Here is a 27805-nt window from a genome sequence, read left to right as displayed (position 1 = left end):
GGCGGTGGCCTACCCTGAGGTGGCTGGGCGCTTTAGGGCAGCACAGCAGCCACAAGGGGGAACACACTCTCAACTCGATACTGTGTTGATTAGTTGGGTTTGGGTTGAGTACGGGTGGGTAGCTGTAGCGTAAGAACTAGGATGATGCTTATCCCCTATGGGTATCAGCTACCCTGGTAGGATTGGTACCACAGATGTGTGCCTATACCATTCAGACAGTGACTTATGAGGGCAAGTACTTCCAATGTGTAATTTGTGTGATCACCCTCAAACAAGTTTTGGTACCCAGCTCCTGCCAATGTCATCAGTACACCTGAGGTGTCAGGGCATTGTCATCTGTGTTTTCCCACCACTGTTCCAGGGGAGATGAGTGAGTCCTCATTCTGCTGCCTTGTACTGAATGTGCAGTGAGGCAGAGTATTCCCTAAACGGCCAAGTGGAGTTGCCAAGTACTGTGAAATTGTGACTAGTATGCCCCACCTCATTTATATGGGTGCAATTGTACCACCATCAGCATTTGACATCAGCATAGCTGTAGTTTCCGCCATAGTGTCCTACTGTTGTAGCATGTATAGGTGAGGGCATGGTGTGTGATGGAATGGCAGCAGATGATGATGTTGTTACTCTGTGTGACTGTTGTTCTGGCATTGACCCATTGTATCCTGTCTCTCTCCATCACCACCCTCCCTCTCCTTCTCTGTCTTTGTGTGAATCAGCATCATCTGGCGAAGGAGAAGGGGCACCAGTGAGTGGGGTAGCTGCAGCCTATGGAACCCAGGAGGCTGAATCCAGCAGAGCGGAGGGGACCAGTGGGACGGAGGGTGAGGGGAGTGCAAGGGGGAGACAGGATCCTCCTCTGATGGTGGCTCCCTGGCGGTGGCGGATCCATCTGGGACCACCACAGCACCATCCTTGTCTGCCACCCCCCTTTCCAGCACCGCCCTCCCTGTAGCTCCCCACCCAGTTGCCTGTGCCCGCTCACCCAGGAGGATGGGCATCTCCTTTGCCGTAGACAACTCTGCCCCTGCCCCAGTCAGCCCTGTTGCTCTCAATGAGGAGGCTATTGACCTCTTGAGGTCCATCTCTGTGGGACTGTCAACCATTGTGAATGCCATCCATAGACTGACATCACAGATACAGCAGAGCAATGTATTTCTGGAAGGCATTCACGGTGCCCTGACTAGCCTGCAGAGATCGTTTCAGGCTCTGGCCTCCTCATTGACGACTGCCAGTGTCCCTTCTTCTTCCGTCCCCCCTCCAGCTACCTGTTCCCATTCCCACATCCCTCTCCCCTCACCCATCCAAGGCACACTTTCTGACCCACATGCATCCACATCAACAGACACAGTATGCAAGGACAAACATAAGCACCAGAAACGCCACAACCGCCAGCACACACAACATTCAGATACAGACATGACAACATCCACTCCCCACACTGAGTCCTCCACCACCTCCCCCTCACAGGCACTACACCACTCAGACCCGCATACATGCATCCCATACATCACATGTGCACTCAGCATGTCTGTCAACACACCCACGTGCAGCACACCCACCCTACCTGCAGGCACCACCACAACATACACTCACACATCCTCCTGACATCTCCCTGCATCTCCTCTCCCCTCCTCCCACTACATCTAAACACCCACACTCACCCACCCAACATTCACACAGCACACACATGGAATCCATGCACACACCTGCACCCAAATCACCTCCACATGCACACCTCTCAACCACTCCCTATAACTCCACTTCCATACCTTTCTGCCATGACCAATCCCTGTGCCCCCAAAAAATGTTTCCTGAGAGAATTTTCCCTGTTCCCTGCCAGTTATCTAGTCCCTGCCCCCCCAAACAGCTCCCCACACCCCTGCCTTCCACCTCCCAGTCCTCCCCTGGTGATAGCCATGCCCCTCCCCTGCATCCACATCCACTCCCACCAAGTACACAGTCTCTCCTCCCAAAGCCAAAGCCAGATCCACTCCCCCAAACACAAAGTCAAAGGCCACACACACACCCCTAAACCAAGGAGCCCCCCGCCAAGGCCAGGCCCAAGGAGCCCCCCTCCAAGGCCAGACTCAAGGAACCCCCCTCCATGCCCAAACCCAAGGACCCCCGTGTTGTTTGGGCAAAACTGACATTTTTGGACTTGCCCTTGGGCCTCATTGTACATAGTTGTTCTTTGTTTTAAGTTATTTATTATATCTGCACCATTGGTGTCGATGGAGACAACCTTGTCCTGGCTTTCCTTACACATGTATGTGTCATGGATATGCGATTTGGAGTGTGTGTGTATGTGTGTGTGTGCTGGTACCGGTGTTTGTTTGTGTGTGTGTGTGTGCGTGGCTTTCCGTTCCCTCCAGTGTGTGCTAAGTGGGTGTACTTACGGGTGTTGCCTTCATCGCCGTCGCTGGTCCTGGAGTTTAATAGCCAACAGGAGCATTGGGAAGACTTGCAATTTGCGTGCCTGTGTTCCTGAAGGTGAGGGTTCCCTTTTCAGTGCAACATTTCTGATAGCGTTCTCGTGGCAGTGTGACCGCCCCGGAAATCCTGGTGGTGTGCAGCCTCATAATAGGGTCGTGGGAAACAGCCTCACCGCCAGCATGGATATGCCTACCGCCGGCTGCGGAGGCCTGTCCGCAATGGCGGTTCAGGCGGCGACTTGGCTGTGTTCTGTTGGTTTCATCCCCGTGCTCATGATATGGCAGTTCGCACCACCGCAGCCACGGTGGTGCATCTGCCACCTCCACTGTGGCGGTCCTTGGACCGCCAGACTCATAATGAGGGCCCCAGTGCCCTAAGATAAGGGGGCCACAATGCCTCTTAGTTCACATACATCTTTCAGTCCTCTTTCCATATGTTTCAGGCAATCCATCCATCTACATTCTTGAAGAGCAAACAGTTCACTCAAGTTTCCCCCTCTTGTATCAGATTTCACTGTTTTCAGGACGTACCACTGCATCATGTACTCCATGTGGTGTGCCTCGGTATCGGAAGGAGAAATAGAGCATACTTAGGATGTCCAACTCTGACTTTTTATGATACACACATACATATAGACTGGTATATATATATATATATATATATATATATATTTATATATATATATATATATATATATATACATACATATATATGGACTGATTATTTTTAGAATGTACTAATACACTTATTTTAAAAAATCTATTTGTAAACTCTTTTAAAAATGTTTAACTTTTTTAAATTAAGTAAGTACATAATTTGTAACCAAATTTAAACAACCTTAGTGAAAGTGAGTCATTATTTTGAATGTATTGTTTTAAAAAGAATATTTTTTAATTTAATTAATGCATTTAAGCCATTTATTACACATTTAGTTTGCTGAGTTAATGTGTTGGGAATATTTACTTCATTTTATTATTTCCATGTTAATGGATATTTTGAAGTAATTTACATTTATACTATACATTTGTATTTGGTTATTTTTTCTTCAATAATGCATTTTTATTAAAGTTCCTCTTATTTTCTCTTAGGGAGAGCCCCACCCTGGTAGCGGAGATCTACACCAACAGGTAAAACGTTACTAGTAGTAACACTACACTCATAAACGCTGTTGGAGAAGACCCCACCTGCTCATTTGATGGGTGGAGACATGTAAGTCCGCATCTAGGTGTAAATCTCGATAGGAAAATGGTGAATGGCAAAAAAGTGGAGGGTTATACCTCAGAGTAGAAGTGAATATAGATATGAGTATATATATACATGCATATTTTCCTTTGTGAATCAGGTCCAAAATGTACATAAGCTTTAGGAATAATGAAGCAAAGGATGTCAAACCAAAGTGCATCTTAGAGTCCCTAAATGCACCTTGAGGTTAATAAATGTGGCAATGAGGAGAGCCGATTCAGTCCATTTAATCTGATGATGTGTGAATTTGAGGTCCAACATGCAAAACACGTTGGCTCCATCTAACTTTGCTAATAACTCTTGTATGTGTGATAGAGGATGACAATCCAACATGAGTTGTTTATTAGCCTCTGAAATCCACACCGATCCTCAAAACTGACCAGATTCTATCTTATCAAAACTATGGAAGAAACCCATTTAGAAGCATCTACCAGCTCCTTACAAGCTGTATAACACATTTGTTGTAAGGGCCTATGCAAATCTTTCCTAGCACTTATGGATACATTCCTGAGATTTTTATAATTGTTACAGTGTCATGTTTGAACACAGTGTTGTGTGTGAAACAACTTAATCCTATTCTTTCTGAAAAACAGATCTGTGTTTCTCCGACATACTTTTCAAAGCATCTCCATGCATTATCTTTCAGTATCCATATTTATCAACATTATCAATGATACTTTGGTGCCAGGAATAAGTGCAATTCCTGTCTTGCTCTGTTACTACCACCCTAAAACATACTGCCCATCAATGGTGACATGCATGATACATAAAATGCATCTAGTTTATTAACTAATTGTGGTGATAAAATACCCCAACATTCTGTTTTTCTTATCAGCATACACTTTAACATTATTAGGTTTCAGCAGTTTATCAGTCCAATGTTGATGAAAATATATATCTGATAAAATAGTAACTGGAGACCCCAACCAGTTATAACCTCAACCTCTCTGCCATCAATTTGAGTTACACAATTTGGTGGATTGTAAGATTTCTTATCAATGCCAACAACATTGCTTTTGAAACATCTAGATTTCTTTAGATCACCCTCTCATTTAAAAACCATTCTCACATAAGAATTCAAATTATTGATGTCATCTGACGTTATCTTAATCTCTGGACACTTAACTGCTATGTCAGTGTCATATAGGTGTGTCTTATTCTTTGAGGTTCATGCACTACACCAAGCCTGAACTGCTCTTTGACTCATCGTGACTATTCACCTCCTGCGGCATTGAAATCCTCAAGAAACCCCTAAACATATGCATAATGCTACACCTTTCTACATTTAGAGCATTCCTTTCCTCGTGTAGAACAAGATCTGAATGAAGCTTGATGAGTCTTAGAACCACAATGTTTTTTACATGAGACTTAAAAACTCTTGTCAGAAATAGCAGCCGTTTGATTGACTGAATAATCTGCATTTAACTTTTTGAATGAAGCAATGGACTATTCTACAAGGTTTTGGCTTTCTCCAATGTCTCCAAACGTGAGAGATTCAGGTGTCTTGAATGCTGTTCTTTAACTTATTTTTGGAACAGCTGATAATAATTCAGGGCCAGATGTACAATGCTTGCTACCAGAAAAAAAGCATTTCTCAATGTAGAGACCCCATTTTGCAATTCGGTGATCGCTATTAGAGAGGGTCATGCCACGGGTGTCCTTTCTTAATAGTGAGTAGCAGGGCCATGTAAGATTGTTTTGTGGCCATTTATGTGGTCGCAAAACAATTGCAGTTACCACCAACTTCAAGTTGGTAGTAAACCATTCGCAAACGGGAAGAGGTCTCCACGGGACCCCTTCCCCTTTGTGAATGCAAGTGAAAATATTTTTTCAGAACAGTTAGTGGTCCCACCGACCACTGCCTACTCTGAAAAGATGAAAAGAAAACTTTTCATATTTTGGTTTGAAATTCATTCTGTTTTCCTTTAAGGAAAACGTACTGCACTTCAAAGAAAAAAACTTTTATTTAAAAAGCAGTCACAAACATGGTGATCTGCTGTCCTCAGCAGGCCACTATCACTGTGAGTGTGACCATTCCCAATGGGGTCTCAAATTGCGATCTACCTCGTGAATAGTGAGGTAGGTAGGAATAGGTAGGTCTTTGTGAACCCATTGGGAATTGCTAAATGTGTCTGAGATACATTTGTACATTTCATTTTGTGAGTCTCTAAGTGTGACTCACAAAATGAAATGGTCATGCATCCAGCTCGATGCCTTAAATAAATGTCCTCAGTCTTACCAAAAATGCATTTAGCAATAAGCTCCTTAAGGGTAGCTACATGTAAGTTAACTAGTGTATCCACAGGTTGATCACAAATATTATAGTTAAAGCATTCCATGACTATACATGGCTCATCTGCAAAATGCCATGTTTAGACTAGCCAAGGCTTCTGTAAAACAGTCAATCTCTAGCGTCCAACCCATGAGGAGCTGGTAATGGTGGTAAGGCCTATAAATATTGAATTACTTCTTAAAATTCTATAAATAAGTTCAACAACAAACTTTGTTTTTGGTTAGATCAAATAAATCACAATCATTTCCAAACATATGATTTTTAAATAACCTCAACCTCTTTTCTCACTTCATTGTAGACTAGGTGGGTTAGGTTAGGAAAGGTGGCGGCTGCTTCCCATTGTGCACTGTCAGCTAGGTAATGAAAATCAACAGTTAGCTAAATGTGTAAGAATATGGGGCCAGGATGTGATGTGCCGCCAGGTGATATATGGGAAATAAATCCTAAACACTATGCATAGTTAACACTTAGCTTGATAAAAATAAAGTTAAAACACACACTTTACTTGCCATGACCGGCATTCTTTGGAGCACATTGGCCTTGGTGTTACCATGTCTATCAATGAAGCCTTAGAAATTTTATTTTCTAAGCCTACACTCATAAACATGGTTCTTTTCAATATTTATATTGTAATGTTTACTTCTCCGCCTTAACGGCCTATTGGATCCACCTAAGGCTTAGCTGAAAGCTAGACAAGACCGGCTCCTAGAGCCGAGTGAGACAGGGAGCAGGAGTACAGTCTCCTTTTATCCCAATGGCCCTTCCACCTGTGTTGGCGCGTTCCACAAGTACAGAACTGCAGCGAGGGGCAAGGCAGAGGACAGTAGGATCTACGTCATTTCTGCAGCAAGCTGCATCTTCTGTTTAGTGGTCTTTTAACAGAGCGGCAGGTGTACTTTCACAGTGAAGATATGACTAAAGTGCTTTAAAGTACATTGCACTACATTTTCTTATTTCATCAAAAGTTGAACACAATAGTAAGGAGAGAAGAAACTCACTAAAACAGTGGCCAGTACACTTTAAAGAGTTTTGACTTAAAATGGTTCAACCATGCAAGAGAAGGGTTTGTTTTCAAAGAAACAGCAGTGTCTCTTTACAAAAGATTTTTTCAGTAGTAACTTGTCCATGTGGCATTTTAGTTCAGTTCCTACTTGTGGCAGTGCTTAATTTGTAAATCAAGAGGTGCCGGTGCCGGTGCTCACAGCCCTTCCCTTAAACACTAGGCTGCTGTAATTAAATCTGCCAGCACTGAATACTGAGGCAGCCTAATCCTGAAGCCATCTATGGCCTCTTCAATCCATTTACGGCCACCCCTGCCCCTTCAGCTCATCCTGCAACGTTCTACTTTCTCCCTTTATGACGGTTTTTAGTTTTTCCTTCTTACGTCTTTCACATATGTGTCTTTTGCTCGCAGCAAATGCTTGCGGCATAAGAATAAGCCCCGGCCCTCACAAATAAGTGCCGGTGCTCAGCACCGGAAACAACAAGCACAAATTAAGTACTGGCTTGTGGTGGTGTGCTGGAATGCTGCTTTGGACTGAAGGACAGAGGTGATCGATTTGTAGAACTCAGTTACCCTGTTAATCAATGAAAACAAATACAGATCACAGTTCAATAGTTAGCACTACTTAGATGAAATAAGCATTTTGCATGTGAAGCTTGATGTCCTCTGAAAGAAGGTAGTGCCATATGGAGGCACCCACGAGAATGTGTATTTAATTGTGAGAGCTGCTTTGTTATCTCCATCTGTTGCGTGGTTTTCCAATATAGAAACAGGTTTCTGTCAACATGTGATATGAGAAACGTGCCTTATCTTTCTAAAGGACTATAAATAGAGAAAGGACTGTGCCTGATTCTGTTCAGAAGCAAAATGAAGCTCCTCCTGCTTCTGGTAGCCGTCGGGCTCTGCTGGGCTCAGTATAGTCCCAATACCAAATCTGGAAGAACTTCCATCGTCCACTTGTTTGAATGGCGCTGGGCCGACATTGCAAGTGAATGTGAGCGGTACTTAGGGCCCAATGGGTTTGGTGGTGTTCAGGTAGGTGGCAACATTGTCTTTACTAAATGAAAAACAGCCAGAAGCTTTAATTGTGGTCGTATTTTGTGATGTTGGCTTTTATAAAGAAAACCGGAAGCACCGGTCTGCAGAATATCCCAAAATGAATAGGAATAACGTCTATCTTATATTTTGAAATTAAAGACCTTAGCATAATTTCTTTCATTGAGTAATATAAAAAACACACAGTTTCACCAATACATTTTACAAGCAGAAACACATAATGACCAATATTGAACTGAACACCTTTATGCTATTTCAACAAAAGGTGTGTCAGATATGACAGAGAATCGTATTAAAGAATGTGTGTTTGGAGAAAACTAATTTTGTGCTAACTTTTGATGATGAATGGTCATACAACAAGCAGGGGTGTCACCAGGGTCGGATCTACTGGGTTCTGAGCCCCAGCTACGTTCCTCCTGGCCTCTCCTTTTGCCCCATCACCATGTCTGTTAGGACACTTTACAAGAAAAACAGAAAGTAGGGCTTTTTAGCTATGTTATGTTGATTTGTACAGCGCACTAATCACCCAAGAGGGTATCTACTAATTATCCAAGAATGCAGGTGTGCATGTGTGTGGTCCCCAAGGTGCTTATAGGAAAATCCAAGTCTCCAGGTTCTTGCAGAACTCAAGAAATGAGGAGTAGGCTCTGATGTGTTGAGGGAGGTCGTTCCATTTCTTGGGTGCGATGTAGGAGAATGAGCAACTCCAGTTCTGATTTTGGGGATTAGGGGAATGTGAGCGAGTGAGAGTGAGGCAGAGTGTAGGTGTCTGCTGGGTTTGTGAAAGTATATGCAGCTCCTCAGATATTCTGCTCCTGTGTTGTGTAGGGCTTTGTATGTGTGCATGAGAAGTTTGAATTGTCTGTGTTTGTAAACGGGAAGCCAGTGGAGCTTCTCAAAGTGTGGTGTGATGTGGGTGTGGCATGGTAGGTTGAGTATGAGTCCTGCAGCGATATTCTGGATGGTCTGGAGTCTCTGTAGGAGTTGTTTGGCAATTCCGGCAAATAGAGTGTTGCTCTAGTCCACCCTGCTGGTATGAGTGGTTGCTTGACAGCCGTCTGGTGTTCTGAGGCAACCATTTGAAGATCTTTTGTAGTATGTGTAGGATGTGAAAACAGGAGCTGCACACGTGTTAACTTGAGCTATCCTGTAGAGATTGTTGTCTAGGATAACCCCTAGATTTCTTGCGTGGTCTGTGGGTGTTGGTCCTAACTCCGACAGCCACCAGCTGGAGTCCCATGGGGAGGTCTTGTTGCTGAAGGCCAGTGCATCTGTCTTGTCATAGGTGAGCTGTAGGAAGATGGTTTACATCCAGTCTGCTATCATGGTCATGCAGTTGGCAAAGTTGGTTCTGGTGGTGGTTGTCTTGTCCATCAGGGAGAGGATGAGTTGAGTGTCATCGGCGTAGGAGATGACGGTGATGTCTTGTGATGGGATGTTGTTGGCGAGCGGTGCCATGTATTTGTTGAAACGGGTGGGGATGAGGGATGATCCCTGTGGGATTTCGGATATCAATTCCTTGGTCTCTGATCTGAAGGGTGGCAGCCTGCCCGTTTAGGTCTAAAAGAGGAAACAGGCCTGAAGGAAATTGATCAGAGAAAAAGAATTGAAGAAATAATGAAATAAATGAATTGGAAAAAAAGGGTACGACTACAAGTACACATACCCAAGGCCAAGTCATGGACAAAACCCATCGGGTTTGAATAGCCCATTAACGTAATTTCACCTGCACAGCAACCCTGGAGTGCATGTTGTTTTATGGTGGGACACATATATGTGTGTGTGTGTGTGTGTGTGTGTGAGTATGCATGTGTGCATGTTTTGTGTGTGTGTGTGTGTGTGTGTGGAGTCTCTTCACGTTTGCCCGTTACAAGAAGCTCTGCATGTTTTATCTGTGGTCCTTTCTATACCATTCCTAAAAATAAATTATTAGACAGACCACTGGAACTATCAGCAGAGGGCCCAACCTCTGTTGATTTACAGTTAATAATCTGGTGGAGTTAGTATTTCAGAACATTCCAGAGGCATGGTTATTTATTTAATAAATGGAGTGGGCGCCCTGCCAGTGGGTAAAGGCTCACAGCAGAGTCTGTTATTCACCACTTATCACATCTTGGGGGAAGCTCAGCCTGGAGATCCTTAAGAGACGCATTAGGCAGAGTGCTACTAGGTTTATTTCAGGGCAAAAGAAAGGCAGAGAGGGAAGGGCTGACAGATGTTGATGCTACACGAGGTCAGATTTGCAACAGTATAATTTTTCCTATTACAATGTAATTTAAAGGACTCTTGTGGTCAAGGAAGGGTCCACTGTTCCAATAGCTGGTCCACAGCTAAATTTGTTTCTAGCATTCTGTCTTGCTTGAGTGCTGTTACGTTTCACGTAGGAGGGGTCACTTGCTGACAGCACCCTCAGCTTAGGCTCCAGCAAAGGCTGGAGGAGATCCTCCCCATAGAGAGCCAGAGGTACACTACTAGTGTGCGGTGTGGTAAATATTGCAGTGCTAGTTGTATGCCAGCATTTTGACAAATGTAGTCCTCAAACATATCGACCCCAGACTCTCACAATATTTAAAACTGAATATTCTGGCAGTACGTCTGTAAGGAGTGCATGCCCAGTACGAGTCACCCTCTTACTTATAGGGGACCTAATAATTTGTGGCCTGCACCAACAGGATTAGTACGCAGTGAGGCATATTAAGCACTATGGTTCGATGTTATTTATAATTGATCATGATAATCAGAGACACTTTTGTCTTTCCTCTAATTTGTCATTTTGTTTCTCTTGTGAAAGAACATGTTGATCACTTTGAATTTCGAATAGAGGAAGAAACATATATTCAGAAGTAACAATAGGATGTTGTAAACAATTTCATACTTATCTCGTCTCTCGACCCTTTGTTTTATAATGCATTTGTGAAACAACGAAGTTAAAGGCAAGACTCAAAATTACAAAAACATGACTCTGTACACTCCTGCTTAACACATCAAGGCCCATATTTAAAAGAAAATGGACAGAACATGATGCTGTGCTAAAATTGGCAGTGCTGCGCGCCGTCATTTTCAAAATGCAAGGATGCGCCGTATTTAATTGAATACGGTGCACCCCTGTGTTTTTCTCCTGCAAGGATGTCTGTGTTGAAGGGTTTGATTGTTTATTTGTGGGAAAGTGTCCCTTCCTGCATATAAACAATCAGTAATGTCGATTTGACACTTCTGTGTGTGCTGCAGGATGCAGCACACACAGAAGTGCCAAAGCATCATTTTGAAATGATTGTTTATATGCAGGAAGGGACACCTTCCCGCATATAAACAACCATTTCTGGCATTTTGCTCTTTTTATGCATGCTGCAGAATGCAGCACACATACAAAAATAAAAAATGAGATCAATAAAAGTATTCCTCCTTGTAGCGCCTTGCTAACGCCACCCCTGGGGTGGTGTTAGATTTTGGTGCTGCCTCAGGTTTACGAAATCTTGTAAATCTGAGACACCGTCAAAATGCAATGGGTGTTTCTGTGGCACGCCCACAGCAACACCCATTGCATGCCCCTTCCACGCAAAGTACTGCATGTGAAGGGGCTGTATTTACAAAGTGCCGTTAAGCCACAAAAACTGGCTTAACGCCACCTTGTAAATACGACGCAGGGCATAGCGCCACCGGAATGTCACTAAAAGTGATGCTGCAGTGGTGCTAGGGGCTCTTAAATATGCCTCTAAGTCTCTTTATGTACACTAGGCATTAGGCCTTTTGCTTGCAGAATCCCTTGTAAAATAACCTTCAAAATATGTATTTAATTAACAGGTCTCTCCTCCAAATGAAAATATCGTTGTCACTAATCCAGACAGACCTTGGTGGGAAAGATATCAACCTATCAGTTACAAGCTATGCACCCGATCAGGAAATGAACAGGAATTCCGCGACATGGTAACCAGGTGCAACAATGTTGGAGTAAGTACAAATAAACTTTGATGTATAAATACAGGTTACCACTGACAAGTGCATGCTTTCCAAAGCCCTCATTACAAGTTTTTCAAAATGTCCACTGTGGTCGGTCAAGGACTTAGGCCCTCATTATGAACTCAGCAGGAAAACCTGCTGAGCTTGGTGCTGGCGGTCAACAAAACACCGACAGCACGCAGAACCCCCCACCAGTCACACTAAGAACATTCAGCTGGACCGGCGGAAACAGAGTTTCCACCAGCCGGCCAGCTGAATACAGGGCCTGAACATTGATGACGGCTCCAAATGGAGCCTGCGGCAGTGTAGCAGTGTGGCAGGTGCAGCAGCACCCGTCACGCATTTCACTGCCCGTAAATCGGGCACTGAAATGCTTGACGGGGCGGTGTATGGGGGCCCGAGTCACCCATTGCACCAGCCTTTCCCTGGCGGGCTAAACCGCCAGGGAAAGGCTGGTTGGAACCTGACACATTATCCGGCGGGCAGCGCTGCTTGCAGTGCTGCCCTGTCGGATATGTAACTCCACCACCGCCAGGCTGCCTGGTGTTGGAAGCCTGGCAATGGTGGAGTTACAAAAGTTGCAGTTCTGCCACGTTTATTATATGGTGGTCTGGTCCACCATGCCGGTGACGGTATTTACCAACACTACCGGCATGGCGGCCCAGACCGCCATGTTCATAATGAAGGCCTTAATGTCCGCATCAGGATTTAGACATTTCTGGCAGCTCTGCAGACTTGGACATATTTTCCCTCGGGACTTGAGCTGCTTGAAAGCAGTCACCGTCTCCAGGGGAAAATGTGGGAAAGGGGTGTGAGCAACTAGCAGGAGATTCAAACATAGAGCTTCCAATTCTTTGGTAATTTCTCATTTATTTTAGAAGATTTTAATGGCAACTCAGACTCTTCTTTAATTTCTCACCCCTGGCAATAAAAGGGTCCTCTCCCTATTGTAAATTCCTTACGTGTACAATTTCACCTCCTGGTCACCATTTGTTGCCCTCCCCAGCTCCTCCTGCTGCTGCTACCTCTGCCTCAGGGAACGAACTGGGAGTCTGCCTGACTCTCAGTTTGAGGCCATCCTCTACCCACAGGATTCTGCCTGCACCTCATCCCTGGTGGCCATCCACAAGTATCTTCTGTCTTTCTCTGTCTCTTCTTACTCCTGCTTTTAACTTCTGCCTTTTACCTCATTTTTTAACTTATTTTTCTTTTTCTGTCTCTTCTCTGATTTTTCTCTCTTTCTGACCCCCTCTTCCTCCCCTACTGCTGCTGCCCCTGCATGCCTGCCTCCCTGCCCCCGTGCCCAGCGCCAGAAGCCCTGGATCTCCAATGAGCCATTCCCTGGCCACCCTCCATTACGATAGCAAGACCCTCCACCACCTTAACACGGACGTCTCAGCACCTGCTGCACCGCATCATCAAAGGATATCCACAGATCTTTTTCCTGCCAGAGCTTCAACTTCAGTTTCAGCCACAATAGACAACCGGAACACTCCAAACCTGAAACCACTGACGCCCGCCACAATCTCATCAACTGCCTCCTCCTGAAAATATGCTCCCTTCACAAGCACACCACCAAACTCTGGGACCTAATCGACTCCAACCATCCAGATATCACCTTCCTAACTGAGACCTGGACCAACCCTACCTCCGGACCGGACCGCGCAATCGCAATCCCAAATGGCTACAACTTCCTAAGGAAGGACCGACCCTCCCGTCTGGGAGGAGGACTGGCCATAGTACACAAGTCCTCACTCCGCATCACAGTCAACACGGAGGAACACCTACACTTCCTTAATGAAACACCTACACTTCCTGATACATGCCACCCACAACTCCTCCTTCCGCAGCACCCTAGTCTACAGACTGCCTGGCCCCTGCTCAGCCTTCATCGACGCCATTGTAGACATCGCCAGCACCCACGCCCTGGCATCCACTGAATACCTCCTCCTGGGCAACTTGAATTTCCACCTTGAAGACCGCAACGACTGAAACACCACTTCCCCACTCAACAATCTTGCCACCCTTAGCCTCAAGCAACTGATCACTGCACCCATGCATGCCGCAGGACACACACTAGACCCCATTTTTACCGCAAGCAACCGGATACCCTTCAAGAGTACCTCCACTCCAGACTGGACCGACTATCACTGCATACACTTTGCCATCACCGCACCAAACAACTGCCTCTGCGTCCCCTGGGCCCCCCACAGGAAATGGAACGCATGTAATTAGCAACATGTGTTTTTGCATGTTTATCAAATGTATCTTTAAAATGTGAGGAAATAAGCGGAAGGACCTGCTGTCAAGGCCATCAAGATCACTGTGGCACACCTATTTTTTAAATTCCAATGGCAACCAATAGGGCTATTGTCCAATTCAGTGCAAACGGGTTATGGGAGTTGTACCATAATCCAGACTCCCAAAAAGTCACTATGCATTGCCTAAACTGCTTGAAAAATGAACTGCAAGTTTAAAACACACTCATTTTATTACAGGAACTGAAACTCCACGAACAAGAGCAAAAATATTTATTTTTTCCATCCACCCTCACCCTGCAGACTTTAAATCCACAGTTACATATCTAAAGTGGATACAGAAGCATGTGGAGAATGAATTTGGCATCGTGCAAATTCGTATATAAAGTAGTCCCTGTTAGAAAGTTTGGGTACCATTAACACAAGCTTCAATGATGTGGTTGTCAAGTGCATTAAACTGCAGAGATAACCGATGGATAATTGACTAAGGAGCTTGTGTTGTAGAACACTGAGGGACGATTGTTAAAAAAAATTATATGTACATTTGAACTTATTAATTTACTTCTGAACAAATATTTGCACGTTTTGAATTCATGAAGATGTTCAATCGTAGTCCTGGAAATGGGTTTTGGATGTCCATTTACATGTAAGACAAGATAGGGAATAGTGTACAATTCTGCATGCGAAAATGCCTTTACATTAGTGGATTGTTTTTTTTTGGGAGAAAATGTTTATCCTTGGGGAGGAAAACCTTTGCCCTGCACTCCTTTTTAGGTGTTCGCTGCCCATTCCCCCCATGGAAAGGTATTTACTCTTTCCTTTGACAGAAATACATCTTTGACTATTTTCAGAGTGGGAATGAGTCACGAAAAGGTTTGTGCACACCTTTAAACGTTTACGTCTGAGTTGCTGAACTCCACTGGACATCCCTGCACTGAAACACTGACATCCGGCTTCTTGCAGAAGATTTAAAGATGCAAAGCCTTAGAAATACTTGCGTAATATTTTCATAAATCCTTTTTATGAAAGCAAATTCAGCATCTGTGAATCACAAAATGGATTGTGAATTTACATAGTTATGCCATGCCTATGAACTTTCAAGTGGTAATGGCTTTGAGAATGTGGCACTATAACTATATATATGACAATCTTTGCCAGTCCCTCCCTCACAACTGAAAAATGTCCGTTGTCATGTTTGGGCGTTTTCTTTTGCTCATTATGCTTTTCGTGTGCGTTTCATATTATCATGACAAATGAAGTTTAGTGATGAGTTGTTTGTCATATCTTGAGCAGCAATGAAATTACAAAAGCCCCTAAGTTTAAACTACTTGGAAATCCCAGCATAAAATGTACAGATATGGAACAACCATATACCATATACCATATAATATTCATAAATATATACTTATTAATAATAAAAGAACTGTTAGCATTGTAAAAAATAGCAGGTCCTTTTTATGTTTCAGTTGTTTGAAGATGAACTATAATTACAACCCAGTAGTCCATGAAGTCATTACCTGCAATAGCATATGACGGATGTGAAGCAGTCAGTTCTGTTGTTTGTTTCAGTGACACGTTTTTCACTTTAATAGTCGGTATTGACGCCTTGACCCTGGATATTTTCTGCCATTATTTGCGTGGTGACTTCTAAAAGTATCAATCTACGGTTACCTAAGTGTTTTGTATCTGATGTAACTCGTGCTATACAGTAATGGTAATTCGCAAAGTCTTGAAAGGTTTTTCTTGTGTTTTATTTAGTCATTCAGAAACTAATTATAATTTTGCAGGTTCACATCTACGTGGATGCTATCATTAACCACATGTGTGGTGCAGGTGGAGGAACTGGTACCCATAGTACATGTGGAAGCTACTTTAATACAGGAAGCAGGAACTTTCCAGAAGTCCCATACTCCGGCTTGGATTTTAATGATGGTAAATGTAAAACATCAGATGGAGAAATTCACAACTATAACGATGCCTACGAGTTAAGTATTTCATGAGAAATGGTAAATTTGAATGTACATATAGTCGTATTAATTTTAACTGTTGCGAGATGATTACATTGTGGCATGACATATATATATATAAATATATATATCAAATTATTGAGTAACATAATCGTATTTGTTTTATTTTTTATGTACCAACATATTTCTTACACAGCATTAAGCACAATGAAGCAGTCACGGTTTAGGGATGACTACAATATTGCATATATTTGTTCTACAATCCAACTTTCTATTTTGTACCATCATGTTCTGTAATGGTTTTCAGCTACTGTTAGACCTGACAGCCTTGGGGTGGTCATCCCCCAACTTTTCACCTGCCTTCCCCATTTTTCTGACCCTGTTGGAGTTGGTTTTAGGACTCTGCACACATAACCACTACTGACCAGTGCAAAAGTGCATATGCTCTCTCCCCTAAACATGATAACATTGGTTCCTACCCAATTAACATATTTTATTTACCTGTAAGTCCCTAGTAAAGTGCAATACATGTGCCCAGGGCCTATAAATTAAATGCTACTAGTGGGCCTGCAGCACTGATTGTGCCACTTACCTAAATAACCCCTTAACCATGTCTCGGGCCTGCCATTGCAAGGCCTTCGTGTACAGTCTCACTGCCACTTCGACTTGCCATTTACAACTACTTGCCAAGCCTTAAACTCCCCTTTTTCTACATATATTCACCTCCACAGCAGGCCTTAGGTAACCCATTGGGAAGAGTGCTATGTAAGTAAAAGACAGGACATGTACATATGTGTTTTACATGTCCTGGTAGTGAAATACTCACAAATTCATTTTCCACTACTGTGAAGCCTGCTCCTCTCATAGACTAGCCTTAGAACTGCTTTCATATACCTTGAAGTGGTAGATTCTGAATTGGAAGGAGTAGCCCTGTCATGTTTAGTATGGCCAGAATGGTTATAGAAAATCCTGCTTATTGGTGAAGTTGGATTTAATATTACTATTTTAGGAATGCCACTTTTAGAAAGTGGGAATTTCTTTGCACTTACTGCTGTCTCTGCCTTACAGCCTGTCTCCAGTCCATGTCTGGTCTGTGCTGGTTGACAGCTCCCTTTGTGCATTCTACCCAGACAGCCATAAGCACCGGACACTAAGTCACATCTGAATTCATCTGCATACTGAATGGGTCTCCCTTGGCAGGAAGGGTGGAGGGGCTCTCTCTTATATTTTAAAGTCCAGTGACCTGCCCTCACACAAATGACTGATAACCCCCTACAGGGATCCTGGCAGGAATGGGCTGAAAGGGGAACTTGTGCACTTCAAAACCACTCTTTGAATTTTTCGAACATTTAAAGGCATTTTTGGGTATATAAACTGGGTCTCTGACCCCACCAAATCGTACACTTTTGGATCTACACCTGAACTCTGACAGAGGAACTGCCTACCTGCCCAAAGGACACACATGGACTGCTTTGCTGAGAAGGACTGCTGTTCTGCTGTTGCCCTGCTGCCTGCTGGCCTCTGACTGTGCTGGAAGGACTCTGCCTTCCCAAAAAGTGCTCCCCAAGGGTTTGGATTGAGCTTGTCTCCTATTCTGAAGTCAGTGACATCAAAGACTTCATCTACTAGCTTTTAGCTTGCTTTCCGACTTCAGCTGCACTTGGAACGACTTCAGTGACACCAGCACTGACGTAGCAGCCTACCCCAGCCCTGTGAACCTTGCTGCATGCAATGACCGTGGCCTGCAATGCAAGTCCAACGTTGCTGTGATGCCGCTGACATCCCTCAGTGTTATCGAGACACTGTGAAATCAACACATCACGTCTTGACTGACTGAATTTATTGACCCCGCTAAGTTATAAGGAACTGATGCCTCAACACTGATGCCTACTGGACGGAACCAATGCCTCGCCTCCCCTACCTCGCAGTATGTAACCAATGCCTCATCTCCCCAGACGCATAAAGGACTGATGCTGCACCGGCCCAGCAACGCCTCATTTCCATGACTGTGCCAAGGCTTTGTTTCTTCGTTTTCAAAGGTACTGTACCTGGGGGTCCATGCGACTTAGTGACCGGGCCTGTGGTGTCAGACTAATGGGACTGACTCTGTCAACGACACCATGATAGCCCCAGTTGGAGCTATTGTGTTTCAAAGTGCTTTAGTGGGATTTAGGGCCAGATGTAGGAAAGGTTTTGCAAGTCGCAAACAGCGAATTTCGCTGTTTGCGACGTGCAAAACCCACATCGCGATGCCCAATTCCCGTTGTGCGAGTCGGTAACCTTGTTACCGACTCGCAAAACGGGACTGCGAGTTGCAATTAGGAAGGGGTGTTCCCCTTCCTAATTGCGAGTCGCAGCGCAATGCTGCATTGCTTTGTGACCGCGAAGACGGTCGCAAAGCAATCGCAGTTACCACCAGTGTCACACTTGTGGTAACCCATTCGCAAAAGGGAAGGGGTCCCATGGGACCCCTTCCCCTTTGTGAATGGCATGGAAAACATTATTTCAGAGCAGGCAGTGGTCCTAAGGACCACTGCCTGCTCTGAAAAAATGAAACATAAACGTTTAATTTTTTCATTTTGTAATGCATCTTGTTTTCCTTTAAGGAAAACGGGCTGCATTACAAACAAAAAATTTATTTAAAAGCAGTGACAGACATGGTGGTCTGCTGTCTCCAGCAGGCCACCATCCCTGTGAGTGCTGCGAGTCGCAAGGGGGTCGCTAATTGCGACCCACCTCAATAATATTAATGAGGTGGGCCTTTGCGACCCCCTTGCGAGTCACAGTTCAGGATTTTCCTACATCTGGCCCTTAATCTTTAAAAATTCTTAACCTTGCTTGTGTACATTGGATGTTCATTATTCCAACCTTATTTGATTCAGATAAATATTCTCTATTTTTCTAAACCTGTGTGGTGTATTTTTGTAGTGTTTTCATTGTGTTATGAGTTATTGCGCAGATACTTTACAAATAGCCTTCCAAGTTACGCCTGACTGCTTAGTACCAAGCTACCAGAGGGCAGGCACAGGATAATTTGGATTGTGGTTGGACTTACCCTGACTAGGATTGTGGTCCCTACTTAGACAAGGGTGTATACCTCTTCCAACTACAGACAACATTTCTAACAACTACATTGTATTTCACATTAGATAATTCTGGTCCAATATTATTTAAAAAAGAACCATGAACTTTATATTTTGTGCAATTAACTGCAATATAAAGAAAAAAATATCGAAATGAGCCACTAAAAAGTGGTGTCCTCAAAATGAGCTAATAAAAAATAACAAACTCAAATATATTCTACAATTAGTAATGAAGACCGGAATAATCGCTTGAAAAGGAGATTTGAGGTATTTTTTTTTTAATGTTATGCCCTCCTTTAATTTTTGCAAAAGGTCTGAAATATAACACAGTGTGTAATTTTTAATATCCAAGCTCAGGGTTTTTAGTGGATTACTGAGTTATGTTTTCTGTAAATCACAAATATAGTTTACCTGATCAGACTTAAATGCATCATTAATAGAATTCTTATTGTTCTGTGTCTCGTTGAATAAACGTAATGAAATCAAAGCATGTTAACGAGACGTAACAGTACGTTGACTACATTTGTCAGCAAGTTCTTAGCTATAAATCGTTCACAGAATGTTTGTGCTTTTCTACAGGTTCGAGATTGCCGTCTTGTCAGTCTTCTTGATCTTGCACTTGAAAAAGAGTATGTTCGCGGCAAAATTGCCGATTTTCTGAACCATCTGATCAGTATTGGAGTTGCAGGCTTCAGGCTCGATGCTGCCAAACATATGTGGCCGGGTGATATCAAGGCCATTTTAAACAAGCTCCAGAATCTAAATACTAAATGGTTCCCCAGTGGTACAAAGCCTTTCATCTTCCAAGAGGTAACTTGTAACTTGAGGATGTGGTGCCTTAGAAATCACTGTGGGAATAATTCTAAATATTACATCTAAAAGTGATTATCAATTCGTTATCTGACAATAGTCATTATATCACGGTAGCATTATGATTACAGCTTATAAGACATTTTACATGTCAAAAATATGAAAGTGATTTTCTGTCGTTCTTCTATATAGTAAATTATATTTTGAAATCAAATTGCATACATAGGGAACGAAAAGGGAGATTGAGTCACAATGGGAAGATAGCAGTGCATGGGCAATAATGTAGTGCCAGAAAGAAGCAGGATGCTATATGCTACAAAAATTATATTTCTAATTCCATTTGTATAGTGCTTTAAATATTTTTTGTATATTCATTTTATTGGGTTCAAACAATAATAACATCATCCATGCATTGGATAACAACCAACAAACTCTCCTCTGTCTCTGCCTCCCTGTGGTAGGGCACTCTGATGTCTATTCACAAATGGGGCCAGGCATAAGTTGCAGTCCATGTTCATTCCTTGATCCAGACTCTTGTAAGTTAGTAGTTGCTCTAGTAACCATCCCTCAAGAATGTACTGGAGAAATTGAGTGTATGAAGGGTGATCAACATCCACTCATCCACGTCATCTAGTCACTCATTCAGCCTGGATAATCCACATATATTCTGTATAATTGTCACAATTTAGGGTGAAAGAAGTGATCAAGTCAGTCAATGGGGAAAAGTAGAATTTGAAAAGGAATGAGAAAATGATTGAGTCTCTTGATAGCCCACAGTGTGGATGTAGCGTGGAGGGGTGAAGTGACTAGTGTTGTTGATGCAAGACTTTGTCTATCTTTGAGATAGGAAGAGATCCAGTTTAATATATTTCCTGGCATACCAAGTGCTATTCGTCTTTGTAGTAGTGTTTGATAGTGGATAATGTCAAAAGAAATCAACGAGGCCAAAGGTTCTGGTTACTTCAGATATATTTGAAGGTGAAGTATCTTCCCCTCCTGCACATAGCAATAACTATGCAGTCCTTAAATCAGATCTGAAGCATGAATTAGTGAAAACACATGTGATCTTGTATATTTTTGTGTTGGCGAGGTAGGTTAGTGATAGTAGTTTAGAAGGAAGAGTCAAAGGAAATTGGAACACACGAAATGAATGTATTTCTTCCTCTGGAACTTTTTGTTTCTTCCCTTTGTACTGTAGGAAACTTCCTGAAGTTCAGGAAATCAATGAAGACTGATTTCTTACCAGACATTTGGTCTGTCCCCTTCCTGATGGGAGTATTAATTGTTATTTGTAGATGAACTAACTCCACAGCTATTTCCCTCCGTCTCACCTTTGTCCACCACCAAGCACTTTGAAGTGACCGTCGAGCTGCCATAAAACTATATAAATTCAACACTTAAAATAAAGTAAAAAATTCAGCTCTCTACTGTCTACTTTCAGAACACACATTGTTTTGATCACAGTCATGTGACAGTGTGTGTCCTGCATGGTCAGACCCTATAGTCGAGTCCTAGGATCCTAATCTTTTTTTAAGAGGTGGCACACTAAAGTAGCCAGAGTAGAGCATGTGGTGCCTTAGAAATCACCAGCAAAACAAACATAAGCACCTATGCAGATTCGTAAGCTAAAAATAAACTCCCATCATGTATGAAAGCGTGGGCTTTCATCACAATATGACATCATAAAATCATAACATTTATGATTTTTATGTGGCTCTCTAAACCAGGCTTCTCCAGATATGGCTGTAAAATAATAAATTGTTAAGGTATTCAAAATTGACAACCTTCTTGTATGACTGAGGTGATTACTGCTGGCAATCTTGCATTGGGGGCTTTTACAGTAATCTTGTCTGATGCAGTCACTACTACAACACCAATACTAGTAGCTCCGGACCACTTTCAGTGAGCAAGAGCAGCTCTTATTCCAGCAAAAATTGGAATTCCTTGGCCTACACATTACACTAGATGTCTGCAAATCACAGATGTACAGAGAATTGACAAAATACTTCATCAGAATGAACCGTCAGTCTAAGGCATCATTTCTAAAAAGCACACTTGTAGAACCGTCTTTTGGAGGCTTAGCATTTGCTTTCTGTAGCCTCTTAACATATTTTGTGGAACAAAATCATGTGATTATGTTGCACAAATGCTTCGGAAAATTAAACTATGCACACAAGTCCAGAAACGAATGTTTGACTTTTTTTCCAAGGTAATTGATCTCGGAGGAGAGGCAATTTCTGTGAATGAGTACCTTGGAAATGGCAGAGTGACTGAGTTCAAGTATGGAGCCAAACTGGGGAACGTCATTCGTAAATGGAATGGAGAAAAAATGAGTTATTTAAGGTGAGGACGGAACGACATTGGCCTAAACCTATAAAATAATTTGTCACTACAGTAATTTAGTTCAGTATCTAACATTCATTTTCTGTTTGATAGGAACTGGGGTGAAGGATGGGCTTTTATGCCATCAGACAGAGCCCTGGTTTTTGTGGACAATCATGACAATCAGAGAGGGCACGGTGCTGGTGGAGCGGCAATTCTCACCTTCTTTGATTCTAGGTAAAAAGTGTTGTTTTCTCTGGAATATACATTTGCATTCAGTTTTTGGCTCCATCTTAAATTGCATTTTTGCTCTCTCTCTCTACTTTCTTTACCTCAGAATGTACAAAATGGGAGTTGGCTTCATGCTTGCTCATCCCTATGGGTTTACTCGGGTGATGTCAAGTTTCCGTTGGACAAGAAACTTTGTAAACGGCAAGGTATGTTTGTGAAAATATTTTGTTCATAAAGCTGCTGTGAAAAAATATGTTTCCCGAAAAGTCATCCTTTCACGTATAATACGTGATTGTGTACAAAAGTATTTGAGGAGCTTTCTAGACTCAAAAGGGACGAGAAATTGAGAGATATACTGCAAATCCTGCTTCGAATCTCAAGGACTAGTCTCAGTGGAATTATAGCTTACTCTAGATAAAAAGTGGAATCCCAGGTTTTGGTCATCTACTCAAACACACCCATTCATTTTCCAATTTGATATCAAGTAAATCCACTCATGCTTTCAAATGTCTAAGCACCTTCCTGAATGAACATGTGGAAGTATTGTCAATTATTCAATTCTATTGAACAGTTTGAAATACACATATGAAAGGTATGTCATGTTGCAAAATTCCCCCTATTTAGCACATAAAATTGTAACAAATATACAAAGGAGCCTGTAAGAAATTGGTGACATTGCTTAAAGGGGCTGATGACCCACCTCAAGCATTAATCACAAAACTTGTCAGGGTGAATCACCAAAGTCACTAAATTAACTGGAGCTCAATCCCCTGGTAGCCACAGCACAGAGCAGACAGGCTTAACTTAAAGGCAATGTGTAAGGTGTTAATGCAGTACCAAACCAATAATAAAGTCAAAATACAGCAAAAAAGCCTAGGCCAGTTAATTAAAGAAGAGACAATTTTAATAAATAAAATTACACCAAAACATCAAAATTCTAAAAAGGGAAACCAGAGATATGAAATCGAACAGCGCCAAAAAGCACTAAAATTCACCTGTAGTTAACTAGTCATGGTAGACTGGGACCTAGGTGCGATTTGAGGCACACTTTGATTAAGCGCAGTCAGTTACAGAAACCAGGTTTGACCTGGTTGAAAGTTTTACTTTTGGACTATGGGCCAGATGTATGAAAAGTTTTTGTGATCGCATTACATCAGATTTGCAGAACCAGGCTGTTTATGACTTCAAAAAGGCTTTTTATCATGTATGATACCCATATTGCAACTAAATACCAAATTGGAAGGGGCATATATAGACCGTTCTTCCAAACACAGAATTGGAAAGGTATGTATTAATGTTTTGTGATCAAAATCCAGTTGCAAAACATTAATATTTTACTAACTACAAACATAGAGGGGTGAACCATTTGTAAACAAGAAGGGGTCTCTAAGTGACCGCTTCCCTTTTATGATTGTTGGCAAAAACATTTTTTTAAGAGTTGGCATTAGTCGCATCAACCACTGCCTACTCTTCAACAAATGTTACTTAAACTTCATTTTCGTCTTTTAAATGCATCCCGTTTTCCTTTAAGGAAAAGGCTGTTGCATTTAAAAAATGCTTTATTCAAAATCTATCATAGACATTGTGGTCTGCTGACCTCAGCAAGCCACCACCCCTGTGATGGCTGCAAATTGTAGTGGGCTGCAATTATATATTCGTGAGGTAGGTTAAATTGTGACCCTCTAGGAATCAGTATTTTGCCAACCAACCTACTTGTACAAAGGTCAATTTGCAAAATAGCACACTGGTTTAAAGAATACTGGTTTAAAATTTTACCCATTATTTTGCGACCAGTGCTTCGTACCCTGGCCTTTAGTCTCTGAAATGGAAATCCAAAATCATCAGTGGGGCAAAGCAGCAGGCTGTGGGCGAGAAGGGCTCCACAAGGCCATGTAGTCATCAGACAAGATCCCGGTGAAGCCAATGACATTTGGTGGGAAATTTCTGAGCAGGAGAAATTCAAATTTTGTGCCTAATGAAGCTTCCTTACCTGCCCAACACTTTTGTCCCCTTTTATCAGTGTAGATTTCGATGTTCAGGCTCAGTTACTTTTTTGGAGCTCGGATTCTTTCAGTGGGGCAAGGATGCAGGCCCTAGCTCAAAAGAGCTCCATCAGTCTAGATATCTTCTGCATGACATCTCGCTGAATCAGATTTGTTGCTGTGGAAAAACTCAAAGCAGGAGAAACCCAAGTCCAAAGGTCTTTGGAGCCAAAATATGTCAAGTCCCATGTTTCTCAGGATGTTAGGAGAAGTACACTTTGACATAGCCCAGGGTTTTAGGACCTCGGGAACAGCACTTGGGATTCAAGACTCACTCCAGCAGAAGCCACCAGCAGGGTTCAGGGCAGGTCCAGTTGGAGCCCACGTCTTTGTCCTTGCTACATGAGGTTGATCTGTCCAATCCTTCAGGGCTCTTCTCAGATCTCATACAACAGGTTTGTCTGCTTGTAATCTTCCACAGGTCCAGTAGTGTTCTGAGGACGGTATTGTAGGTCCCACATTTATGCCTGGCACCAGCCTTTGGGGGAGTGACTCCTAGCTTCTTCCTAGCAAATGGGGTAAAGGTTCCCAGTTGTTACCCTACCCACCTTTGCAGCATGTCCTGTTTGCCCTATTTCAAACAATCCCACAGTGTCCCTGTCTGTCTGAATCCAAGACAGAAACCCTTCTCCCCTTGTGCAGGGACTGTGTGTCCACTCCAGAGGTGTGACTAAGAAAATGAGCAACCCCTCTTAGGTAGTCACTTCATACCAGTTCTGGGGTAGCTCCCTCCCCACAGGGACTGGTACCTGGCTGGCTGAGGCAACAAAGAAGGGATCTGTGCAGGTTTCACCTGATATCTGCCTGAGACAAGGGAGACCCCTTTGAAGATAATGAAGCTCCTGGGCACTGCCCAAATGGCCATCTGGCTGGTGGAACAGAAACACCTCCTTACATTCAAGCCTTTGTACCCTGCCCTGGACGCAGTTTTCACACCTTATTCAGGGCTAAGCACTCAGGGGATTTCAGCTGGAGGCTTAATGCAAGTTAGCCTCCAAAGGCATTAGGCAAGGCAAAGGCATCTTTTCTCTAATGTTCATTATAAATTTGACTTCATAGTGAATTAGGTTTTTGATAAATATTTCAAAGATTCCAAGAATTAAATTTAATTTTGCATTCCAGTTTTTTCCTTTGGATCAGTCAACATTACTACAATGAACATGTGTTTTGGGACTTTTTCACTATAAGGATGTTTAACATTACACATCTAAATATCCTACTTTTATATATTATGTACACTGCAGTGGATGACACAATAAGGGCCTCATTACGAGTCTGGTGGTCCATGGAGCATGGACCGCCAGACTTGCGGTGGCGATCGGATCGCCGCTGACAGGGGCAGTCCGACTGCCGCATTATGACCATGGCGTAGCTGCCATGGTCCGACTGCCGGCACCTCTAGGATGCTGCTAGCCGTTGGCCTGGCGGTGCTAGCGGTCTTAATCTGCCAGGGCAGCACTGCAAGCAATGCTGCCTTCTGGATTACGACCTTCATTTCCGCCAGCCTTTGCATGCGGTCCGACCGCCATGCAAACGCTGGCAGAAACGGGGTGTCGGGCTCCATTGGGGCCCCTGCACTGCTCATGTACTAGGCATGGGCAGTGCAGGGGACCCCATAGACAGCCCCGTCACACTTTTCACTGCCCGAATTACGGGCAGTGAAAAGCACGACGGGTGCTGCGCACCTGATGCACCACAACATTGCTTCAATGTTGTGGTGAGTATTCCACTGGGACACTGTTTAGTAGGGCTAGCAGGCAGAAAACCAAAGTAGCGGTTTTCCATCCAAAAGAGTTTGGCGGGCGGCCTCCCCTGCCTGCCAAACTCAAAATGAGGCCCTGAGTGCTGTAGCCCACTAGTGAAATTTAACTTACAGGCCCTTGATACATTTAAACAATATCCTGTGGACTTATAGGTAAGTTAAACATGCCAATAACACTTTCAACATATTGAAAGGAGGAGAACTCGCACTTTGCCAATGGTTAGCAGGTACAGGGAGTTCTACATTCATCAAAAATAGGGTTCCTCAAAGAAGCAAAAAATCAAGGGTGACAATTCAAGAAAAGCAGACTTCCTACAGAGTATGATGCAGGTAATTAGGGCATTAAAGACTGAAAGTGTGATAAACCTTTTTTCGCAGCTACTCTACAATAAACATTCCAAAACATTAATCAGAAGCACGATATGAACGCCAGTGAAGAAATCAGTTTACAAAAACCTGCTAATTGAAGAACTTAGAGAAACCGGGCTTTCTTATAATATTTCCTAAACTGCAGCGTACAAAATGCAGCATTTACAAATCATTAACTTAGTTATATACTAACTATCAGACAACATTCAAATGTTTTCCAGACCTTTGGGAAACTACTGAACACTTACATATTTTCTATTGCCTTAAACTACAACCACACACATCGTCCATCATGCAACAGACTACAGTACCAGTTGGGCATCCCTGCAGTGTTACAGTGACATCTTTCAGATATGTAAAAAAACACACCAATGTGCTATCTTTTGTGAACAAACAGCTTATCCTCCCTATACCTAGCCTTTGTAGACCTGGCATGTGGCCCACCTATGTTCACACACTGGGCCTGCAACCATCATGGCTCTTCCTTTCTGGTGGCCAATTGTAGGTATCACTATGAGAAAGTAGCCTCTTTCTTGCATGGTTACCTCCACTTTTGGCCTGTTTGTGAGTGTGTCAATGTGTTTTTACTGTCTCACTGGGATCCTGCTAGCCAGGACCCCAGTGCTCATAGTTAAAAACCCTATTTGTCAGTGTTTTTTGCCTGCCTCACTGGGATCCTGCTAGCCAAGACCCCAGTGCTCATAGTTTGTGGCCTATGTGTGTGTTGTCAGTAGTGCTTAACTGTGTCACTGAAGTTCTGCTACTCAGAACTCCAGTGCTTATGCTCTCTCTGCTTCCAAATTAGTCGCTATAGTTTAGTGACTTCATATTCCAATTCCAATTGGCACACTGGACCCTCCTTATAAGTCCCTAGTATATGGTACCTAGGTACCCAGGGCATTGGTGTTCCTGAAGATCTTTATGGGATGCAGCATTTCTTTTGCCACCCATAAGGAGTTCAGACAAAACTTTCTTCA

The 27805-nt window shown here is 43.0% G+C and overlaps 1 protein-coding gene across 1 annotated transcript in view; it reads left to right on the top strand.

Moving 5' to 3' along the window:
- The first annotated feature begins 7808 nt into the window (after positions 1 to 7808).
- LOC138293277 (pancreatic alpha-amylase-like) overlaps positions 7809 to 27805 on the top strand; it is a 28277-nt gene continuing 8280 nt past the window's right edge. Inside the window, exons 1-7 of the mRNA XM_069232414.1 lie at positions 7809 to 8006; positions 11829 to 11975; positions 16030 to 16227; positions 19872 to 20102; positions 22312 to 22445; positions 22539 to 22661; positions 22762 to 22861. Coding sequence (XP_069088515.1) covers positions 7839 to 8006; positions 11829 to 11975; positions 16030 to 16227; positions 19872 to 20102; positions 22312 to 22445; positions 22539 to 22661; positions 22762 to 22861 — 1101 coding nt within the window. The 5' untranslated portion in view covers positions 7809 to 7838. The remainder of the gene's footprint in view (positions 8007 to 11828; positions 11976 to 16029; positions 16228 to 19871; positions 20103 to 22311; positions 22446 to 22538; positions 22662 to 22761; positions 22862 to 27805) is intronic.

The sequence above is a fragment of the Pleurodeles waltl genome, chromosome 4_2 (genome assembly GCF_031143425.1).
Source record: "Pleurodeles waltl isolate 20211129_DDA chromosome 4_2, aPleWal1.hap1.20221129, whole genome shotgun sequence".
In the NCBI taxonomy this organism is placed as follows: domain Eukaryota; kingdom Metazoa; phylum Chordata; class Amphibia; order Caudata; family Salamandridae; genus Pleurodeles; species Pleurodeles waltl.
Note: the sequence above shows the minus strand (reverse complement) of the source record. Positions and strands in the feature narration are given on the sequence as shown.